This window comes from Cyprinus carpio, chromosome A21 (genome assembly GCF_018340385.1).
Source record: "Cyprinus carpio isolate SPL01 chromosome A21, ASM1834038v1, whole genome shotgun sequence".
In the NCBI taxonomy this organism is placed as follows: domain Eukaryota; kingdom Metazoa; phylum Chordata; class Actinopteri; order Cypriniformes; family Cyprinidae; genus Cyprinus; species Cyprinus carpio.
Window position 1 is genome coordinate 19803141 of NC_056592.1, and position 10568 is coordinate 19813708.

The window sequence follows — 10568 nt, forward strand, 5'->3', positions numbered from 1 at the left end:
TCTTGAACCCTTTATCCTAGAAACAAACACAACTAGCGATCTGAAGTTTATCTGATTACTTTCCTCATGCAACATCCACTGCAGTAAAAAAGTACTGTATTCCATTTTCTGCTACTCCTCCTTCAGATTTTGCCTATTACTCATTAAAGTTCGGCTCAGATGAGTTCTGGATCTAGCTGCTCAGAAATGACTGAACAGAGCTTAAGTTCAGTTAGTCGTTATGCTTTCAAATGTTCATAAAAAGCTGTGTCATTGTGTTATGAGAAGCACATTTGTTTTGGAATGTGATATCTAAGTTGAAATAAAATACACAGCGATTCAAACAAGTCAACTTAAATAAAATCCTATTGAAAGAGTAAATCAGAGAGATGCAGTATTCCCGCATCATCTGTTGCATGCATGGACAGTAAAATGGACATAATAGTTTGGTGTGTTATTAAAGTTATTAAATCAGAATGTAAGAGAGTAAACATGTATTTGAGCCAGCTGTTAAACAACACAACACTTGCGGAGAACCACCTTCAGTAGCTCAGATCTGAATGTAAGAAAGAAACTGAACCTACCTCCGATGTCTGGCCGCAGCTTGTTATCGTAGCCGTCTAGTAAGCTGTTCAAAATATGTGTGACGTCGCTCTCGTACACTTTGGGGGTCAGAACCCATGTTTTGTTTGTCACTTCATCGTCATCACTTTCCAGCTGGACAGAGCTAATGGACAAAACAACAACAACATTAAAAAGGTGAATCGAAGTTGCTAATCTGTCAAAATGAACTCTTTTACACGTCTTGTTTTCACAATAAATGCGCTTTTATTTCTGTAGTCTAGGATCACGTTCTGTCTATATGATCTTGTTAACAAGTCGTCAAGCGAGTATACTGTAAACCTTTATTTCCACATGAAAGCAGACACATTTTGCTGAAATGTCTTCCAAAGATTCACTAATGATTTTTTTCTCAATACCCCATAAATTGAGGCCATTTATCTAAAAGAGTTTGTGAGTATTCTGTGCTCAGCTGAGGAAGAGGCTTCAGTGTCTCTCAGATGAAGAAGTGAATCGTTACCTTTACTTGAGATTCTTGTATGCAATCATGTTGTTTCTCTTATCTCCTTATTAAATTTTGTGTGAAACAAAACAGCAAATACAAAAATGCTTAGGTTAATGTATATAAACCAAAAGCAGTAACACTGGTGTATGATAGGAGGCGCTGTTACACATCTTCAGAAAGAGTACTGGATTGCTGGATCGAAACGCAGCAAAGAAGCAGCAGAAATCAGAAGCATATGCAAAATATCATGACCATCAAACATTAAACAGCATATAAATCAAAACCGCCTTACATTACTAAAAGAAATGTTGATGCATGAAGTGGTTCAGGACTGTGAAGCTCTGGACGTGCTGATGAAGTGATCGACTCCATCTATGTTTTGATCATCAACATAGTCTTTTACAAATTTTCTCAGCTTTTGTTCACAATGTTGCTTCTTACCCACATTCAAGAGTTGATAAAAAAGATTGCATGAAGCTAGAATAAAATAATGTTTATCAAAACACAGAAATCAGTTAGATACAAACGCAAGGTATCTAAAAAAGCAATTAAAAATGATAAAAGCCCAGGATGGAAGCAGACTGAAGATGCACATGTTTTATTACTCTGCTGAACTGAAAATGCCTGCTGTGCTTTCCATTATTGGACATGTGACCATGGCAACAAATAAAGTTTTTTAAAAGGTCATTTAACTAGAACCTTAAAAAAGGGCGCCATCTAGAGGAGGACAAAGAGAACCCTCAGTCTTTGCAGAGAGTGGGTGTGATGGTGGAGGCTGGAGACAGACAGACGTACAATAATAATGTTGCATTAGAGGTGGAAATGTGCTCTCGCTCCGTCTTTCTCGCTGGCAGCGCTCCCAGAATCAGATTGTGAGGGGAAGGTGCGACAAACGCAAGCCTCTGTTTTGCATCTACAACATTATCTCATGTGTTCTGTGCGAACAGGCTATAAATCATTTTAATCACATGCTAATGTGTTTCATAAACTACCTGCTTGGGTTAATAGTAGAGTTTATGTTTGTATATAAGTGCACATCTATCTATCTATCTATCTATCTATCTATCTATCTATCTATCTATCTATCTATCTATCTATCTATCTATCTATCTATCTATCTATCTATCTATCTATCTATCTATCTATCTATCTATCTATCTATCTATCTATCTATCTATCTATCTATCAAGTACACCAGAGGCAGAGTGATGCAATCATTCTCCAATGAATGCTGAGGGCCTTGGCAAAGCAATCAGACAACAATGGATGGTGTGAGGCAGTAACCATGGAGTCAGCAGAAGAAAAAGAAAGAAAAGCATATCCTTGAGAGAAACATGTGACTGACAGCTGTGCTGCTCTGACAACTTCAGAAAGATTACAGAAAGACGAGACCGTAACACTTTCGAGGCTTTTCATTGTACATTAATATGTGGAGAACACACCGCATCATGACAACGCATGAAACAGTTTGAAAAGCTTTTGAAAACCTTCCTTCTGAACATCTTTTTTTAATTATTTTTTTTTTTTTTTAAATAGTACTCTAAGCATCCCAGAACATTTTAGATAAATTGAACAGCAATTAGACCTGTTGCAATGATTACATAATTCTCTCATCAAGATTTTAGTGGATTATTACAAAAAATCTTGAACATTGTGCACTTCATATATTTTAATCACACATTGCATTGCATGTGATGGACTGGCCATCTGTCTAGAGTGTCCCTCGCCTCTGACCCGAGATGCTAGGATAGACCCCGGTGACCCTACAGAGGAAAAACCATGGACACTGCATTCCAAATAAATGATTTTGTAAGAGAATACTAGAAGTGAACACAAAGCACCACAGGTTTATTTGACTGTCACAGCTGTATAAATCTATTATATGTTACCACACAAATATAATGCAACAGAACAAAGAGATTTCTCTTTAAAACAGAATTATATAAAATATAACATATACAATAATCTATATGTTTATAACTACATTATTATTACAATTAAATTATTGTATACTGTATATATGCAATATAAATTCAAAACTACAGAAAGTCTTCATTCGTGTAAAATGAAAGCTTGTGTTTAATTGGATCACCTTAAAAAAGAAATTGCAAGAGAACTGCTGCCTTTTAATTCAAATGAAGTAGTTTAAGACAATGATTGATCACAACAACAATCATATAGTAACAGTTAATTAACCACAATTATGTCATAATAGTGACAGCCCTGATATCAGTGAAGTTAATATATAATACAAATATAATATAATATCTATATATATATATATATATATATATATATGTGTGTGTGTGTGTGTGTGTGTGTGTGTGTGTGTGTGTGTGTGAGGGGAAGCAACTGCTCTTCTGTAGACAACACTAGAAATATAAACTATGAGTACATTTTCAGATGCCAGTTCCAGTAATTCTCATTAGTGATATATTAGAAATAAAGCCATGAATATAGCCTCAGTATACAATGGCTATGCAATCTTTTAATTTTTTTTTTTTTTATAGAAGTACAATATAATGTATTATAGCAGAAGATACAAAACATTTAGTTTTGCTGCTTGATATTACACACCAATGTTTCCTACCTATTATTTCAATGTATTGTCTGAATTATAGACACATTGGTTTGTAGCGTAACAGTTTTACCGTTTACTGCACTTTCTTATTCTTTTAACCTGACCCTAACCCTAACCGGAAGTCTCACACATTCACAGAAAACGGCTTACTTCTGTGTTGAAAAATAAGGTAGATACATTTATTGAAAAAAAAAGAAATATTTTCACTATCACTAGGACAAAAATAATTTAGCATTTTATGATCTATAAGCATTTCAGACATCACAGATTTCTTTGTAAACTGATCTCTCTCTCTCTCTCTCTCTCTCTCTCTCTCTCTCTCTCTCTCTCTCTATATATATATAAATACACTAGACATCAATATACTGAACTATTTATGGAGATTTAAACCTAAGCCCTAAAAGGATTTTCTATCCTGTGGATTCCACTTATGGACACATTAGCATTACGGCCTAAATCTCTCATTCACATTGATATAAATGGTTGATCTTTTAGTAATTGCTGTTAGGAAAAATCATGAAATTCAGCATGTTTCCTCAGAATGTCCTCTTGTGCATGTGTACCAAGTTTTGTGAAGTTTTTTAAATAACAGGAAACGGCAGAGACTTATTTGTGGACACTGGTTTGGATGCAAGGAAAGACTTTGAAGGCTTAGAAATGAGTTTAAGGCTTAAGTTATAAGCAAGAATGTGCTACTGCTATAAGCTGCAGAAGTTTGTTTGTTTGTTTATCCGAGACATGAACCAAAACAGCATTGACCTTATTACTGTGCCACCTACTGTCAGATGGATGCAATGTGTGCAGATGTGTGTGCAATTATTTCTGAACATCCCAACAATCTCTATGACTCTATGACTGTTTCTGAGGTACAGATGCCTTTAAGGGAAATAAAAAGAACTAGAAGAATAAGAAAAAAAAATCAGAACAGCTACATTCACTGCTTGGACCATGAAGCTTTTTTCATGTGCTTTAAATTAAAAATTCAGTATACTTGAAATGCAGGCCTTCATCAACCCTGTAAGAAAAATCCAGGTTAAGAGAGACTGCACATAACCAATGACAGTAAAATAACTAATAGATGTACAGAACAGAAGTAAAATCTTATGATTTTTTTACAGGTTTTATGAGTAGGCCTACCACACAAATGTTTATTCAGAATCAGTGTTGGGAAAAGTTATTTTTTAAAACTAATGCATTACAATATTGTGTTACTTCTTAAAAAAGTAAATAATTGTGTTACTTAGCGACTTTTTATGAAAAGTTATGTTACTTTACTTTTGTGTAAATTGTTTCATCTCGGCTGGACCGGTTTGTTTTTAATATGAAAATATTTAGCAAATGTAAAAACCCTTTCACGCTAAAAGTGAAGAGAATAAGCCTCAGGCTAAAAGAAACGTAAATTCACGTCTGTGCAGTAGAGGATGTGGGAGAAGAAAGTTAAACACTCTTCAGCAGTAAATAATGTTATGTTTACCTTAAGTCATTTTTGCTTACTAGTATGGTTTAATTGGATCATTGAAGGTCAGCAGCAAAGACCATCCATAAAGGATATTTGTGTTATTTAAAATTTTTTCATGTTATATTCTGAGTTTGCATTTCACAGTTTTTATTGATTTCGAGGAATACTGAATCTGTTTTTGTGTGAGTGAGATGAGTAAATGCATGTTGACATTTAATCATGTTCACACAGCGCACGATACTTCAGCCGTCATACGGTAGAACATCCAAATAAAAGTGTGTGTTCAACATGCTGACGTTTCTTTGTAGGAAACGTTTCAGTGACGAAGTATCATTTTTGTCATTGTAAATAGGCTACTCATTTTTCCAGGAGAATCAGAGATTGTGGGTCATATTCAGCGGATAAACACGAAAACACTTTTTATATTTATTTCAACAAATGACAACCAAAATCAATTCAATGCTGGATTGATGTACTAAGACAGTGATATTAAAAGACATGCAGATGAGCCCAGAATATTTAAATCTTTTCCTGCACATAGTATGCTCTATTAGTAAGGTGTGCACTGAATGTGCTCTTTTAATATCACTGTCTCCGTGCATTAAGTGTTTTCTTTATATGAGAGAAAAACGCTTAACGTGTAAATAAATACGTTTTGTTCACATTTTGGGCTCATATGAATATCTGCACATATTAAATGCTTTACAATTTTGTCTTTATCACTGTCTTGGTACACTGAACCGAGCAGCGTGATCCTCCCAGTCTGCCGGATAAACAAAGTGACTTATTTGAAAAAGTAACTCAGATATTTCCTTGTAAATTAAAAAAGTATTGAGTTACTTTACTAGTTACTTGAAGAAAGTAATCTGATTACATAATTTAGTTACAGTACTTATGATCCGTTAGCCCCATTAACCTAACCTTTCTTAAAGACACATTAAGCGGTCTATATTTCACCTGGTTTAATGTTTATTGAAGAAGAACAATGAGCCATGAGCTGCCAAGTCAAATGTAAACTTACACAACATGCATTTCTAATTTTTTGCAGCCAAAGGTAAAAAAAAAGGCTTTATATTCTTCATGCAAAATATAATAGTAGTGAGATTTTTAGAAATATAACAATATACTATGAAAATGCTTCAATTTTGAAATGACCAATCTTATGTGTGAGGAAATAACTTGAGTGCTTGGCCCAAATGGCTTCTGTGTGGTGAGGAGAGCCATGGCATCAGATTTTCATTTCATCCTTTCTGAGTGTAATGAAATAACATCTCTGCTTATTGCAATTCAATAATCAGCCCATGCAGCAATGCAGCAAAACACTCACAGTAACCCATTTGTTTTGCTTCGCAGTATAAGATAGCTCATAATGAAAAGGAGATGATATTTCCCTTGATGGGACGCTGATGCCATTTTTGTTTATTGGGCCCAGCTCTTCTGCTGAGTATCACCATCTGGTGTACAGTATGTAGCCCACTTGTCCATCACTAGTTTAAAATGAGGCTGCGGACAGGCAGAAGAAACCAATGTCCCCATCTACACTCTCCTGAAGATAAGGTGCTATTAACAACACATCAGCTGACCTGTAATGGCCTTCAGTTCCCTAATGAGATGACCTTTGAACAGTCTGGCTATTCACACATCCTCTTGAGCCTAACTAAATAAGATTGGTCACACTTTATTTTAAGGTCAAGTTCTCACTATTACTAAAAATCAACTACAACTTTGTCTCAGTAAACTTCTAATTTGCTGTTTAATAACAGTTAGTACGTTAGTTGTTAAGTTTAGGTATGGGGTGGATTTGGAGATCTAAAATAGAGCTCCAAATCCATAGATGCATTAATATGTGCTTTATAAGCACTAATAAACAGCCAATATGCTAGTAATGTGCATGCTAGTTAATAGTGTGACTCGGTCCTTAAAATAAAGTGTTACCATAAGATCAGTTTGAAGTTTAACTATGATTAGTTTTATAATTTTTTGTACATTTTGCTGTCCTAACTATGCATAATTATATTTTTGGCCTGCAACTCACTAAGTGAGAACCACTGATTTATGAAATTGGAACAACACTGATTTTTTTAAACAAATACTATCATATACTGAATATATAATGCTATCTCAAGTACAGAGATTTTTTTACTACTGCCTTTTTTCAATTTGTTTTAAGCAAGGAAATCAAAGACATAGCATTTATGCATCAGTTACACATCAATAAATTGGCTTTTAATGTGGAAGATAAGAGAATATCTTCTGAATATCAATGTACATCTGCGACACACCGCATGCATTTGGGAGTCTCGGGTCAACTTTCAAACACCTGAGCTCTGATTCAGAACATCTTCCGTGATAAGGTTGAAGTGTTACTACAGGCCTTGCTCTTAAACCAGCATGCTGAGTGCTATCAAAGGCAGCAGAAATCTTTTCATCATACCACTAGTGAGTGCATTAATCCCTGTGGTGTGACTCCAGATGAAAATGTCATAGTCATGGGGTGCAGCCGACACGTGCCACCGGTGCCACGCTGACAGTCATCTGATGAGCGTTTGATCCTCGTGAATCTGACACTTGCTTGGTCTATTCCTCCTTATGGGTCAGAAGAATATGCCCCCACATCATTCAAACAACCAAATGAATAAAGTAATTTAGTTGTAAAATAGTAGAACGCCTACAGTCTTCAATTTCAAAGCTCAAGTAGATTATGTAAAATAGTAGAACGCCTACAGTCTTCAATTTCAAAGTTCTACTGTATTGACAGTTTGAATCCCTCAATAACTGTCCTGTCCCGATCAGATATCACTACCCTAATCCCAAATAAGGCCCAGCTGTAAATAGGTGCCTTTCCGGATGGATGCTCTATGCAAAATTGTTTGGGATGTATGATAGAAAAATGTTATGACGTCAGATCTGTGGCAGATAGTAAAAATATTTATTGCATTATCCTGATAATGGAAAGCAAGCATTATATTACAAAACACTGGTTAAATATAGGAACACAAGCAGGCTTTTACCATAATTGCAATAGATGCTTTTGTCAGTAATCTCCTCGAATGTAGAAAGCCCATGTGACCAATGCAACTATATGCACCAGTCTTTAAAAGGTGATGAAATGCACAATGTTTAAATTAAAATGTGTACCCAAAGAACTACAAAACGTAAACCTACAGTACTGTGTGAACAGAAGGTTTAATATTATGTGCCTACTGGTTTTTGATTAGGCCAGAGATGCATACTAAAATAGCAGCTTTATTTCAAACCGACTAGTTTTGCATACAGCACAGGGATCTAACATAACGGAAAGCCAATCTCAACAAAACATGACAGCCGGAACCCCCTGATAATCATTTATTTCAATACTTTGATATTTGTATGATGCGTTACGTGTAGTTACAGGCCAGAATTCCCCCTGATTCTTCATCAGCAGGTGGAGAGGAGGAGTCAATCCCTGACTTAAATCTTCTTAAACACACGTCTTGACTGAAATGGCGTCATGCATATGACAAAGCTTTGAACTTTAGCCCTTGATTAAGTGCAATGAGAAATAGCATGCATAGTTCACTGAGGAGAAAAGCTCATCTATCCTAATTCTACCCTGAATCTGGTTTAATGGCTGTTTGAATCATGACACATCTCCTGAATGAACACGGTCATTATATAACTAGTATTAGTTATATAATTATTACTATTATTATCATTATTATTCCATAGCTTTATAGACCACCGGCACCACTGCCTCATGTAGGGATTTTCTGGAGCTTATTTGAAGGGTTTAGTCACCAGCAATGTAAAAACAAGTGCAAGCTCCAACGTCGACAGATATTCATCAGATCTTCATACTGTTACAAAACACACATCCATTCCTAGACTCCGAACACTGAGGCAAACAGATTAAAGGAAACCAAGGGAAACAGCACTGCAGACACTCGCAGCCCATATCGCGTCTCCGCACCAGAACACATTTGCATGTTAAATTCGTTCACTCGTGTCATATTCTTACCTCAAAGGAAGATGCGCGATTAGAAAAGCCCACAGAAAGAGCTTGGGCGTGATCGCCATCGCATTCAAGCATTTAGAGGAAAAATGAAGAGAAGCCATGATCACCATCTTGCTCTCTCTTCACGCAGACGGACGCGTCCCCTTTATTTACTGCCTCTCTTCTCTGAGACACATAGCAGATCGCGTTGGCTTTCGCGTCTCAGATCCGCTGCTGCGATGCGATTCAAGCCTTCACAAAAACAAGACAGCACGCACAGCCAGTGAAGGCGAGCTTCCTGCTCTACTGAAATAACGGCAGATATCTGGAAACAAATGCAAGAGATGAAGGCGATCTATCCGGGTCCAGTAGAACTGGGAAACGTGTGAATGCAGATGAAGTGTGTGAAAGCGGATCTGATGCACGTCGCTGCAGCAGTACAACACATGCGTGGTAGAGATGCAATGAAAACTCACATGCTTCTATTAATAAAATCAAAAAACTACGCAAACAACGTCTTATATAGAGCATCATCCACTCACGCATTATATGGCGTCTGAAATTTGTTGCTGTTTTTATATTAGTCTCTGTTATTATTATTACTGTTGGCGGCTGCCGAGAAGCTTAATATATATATATATATATATATATATATATATATATATATATATATATATATATATATATATATATATATATATATGAGTGTTTAGAATTTAGAATCTGTTTTATATAGGTTATTTTATTAATGTTAACGTATTAAAGGCATTTATTAATATTACAATTTAAATACTGTAGGCTTTTCTTAGAAGAATTGGCTCTCTGTATTTGTACCTGTTTCTGTATATTTTGCTCGTATATTTAATTATTTTTATTTTATTCGTTTTTATTGTATTTAATATTTAACATTTTTTAGCTTGTAAGGGGTAAATGGATGTGAAGATTTGTGTAAGAATTATTTAACATGTCCAAAAATGACTAAATCAAAGGTCGTGTGTGATTTGGAGTGTAGATAGCACTAATGTGTGTTTGGAGGGAGGGAGGAAGTGAGGGAGGGAGAGAGAGAGAGAGAGAGAGAGAGAGACTGTCTGATGTGAGCACAGGAAGCTGTCATTCCTCACAGCATGAGGAAAAAGAAGATCATGGTAATTCCACGTGATGTAGGCGACCAATCGCTGCATACAGCATACAGATGTCATGTGTGAGTCTATCTGAGGAAGAGTGACAAGACTTTAGTGACAACATCTATTTATGGGGAGAAACTCACTTTCAGCACTATGTATACATTTAGTAAGCATCAAGTGGAGGGGGTTGTGTTCTAGGACCACGGACAGCTCCTTAACTGTCCTTCACTGTGAAATCTCTGTTCCAGCTGGCACATATCTATCTATCTATCTATCTATCTATCTATCTATCTATCTATCTATCTATCTATCTATCTATCTATCTATCTATCTATCTATCTATCTATCTATCTATCTATCTATCTATCTATCTATCTATCTATCTA

The 10568-nt window shown here is 35.8% G+C and overlaps 1 protein-coding gene across 4 annotated transcripts in view; it reads right to left on the bottom strand.

The window, feature by feature from the left end:
• Positions 1-9493, bottom strand: part of gabrg2 (gamma-aminobutyric acid type A receptor subunit gamma2) — a 62363-nt gene extending 52870 nt beyond the window's left edge. For 3 of the 4 annotated variants that reach the window (XM_042711217.1, XM_042711216.1, XM_042711215.1), the window contains exons 1-2: positions 9083-9493; positions 564-706 (exon numbers count right to left, since the gene is read on the bottom strand). In XM_042711217.1, coding sequence (XP_042567151.1) covers positions 564-706; positions 9083-9189 — 250 coding nt within the window. In that variant the 5' untranslated portion in view covers positions 9190-9493. The remainder of the gene's footprint in view (positions 1-563; positions 707-9082) is intronic. The other variant, XM_042711218.1, reaches the window with a different exon arrangement.
• Between the last annotated feature and the right edge of the window lie 1075 nt (positions 9494-10568).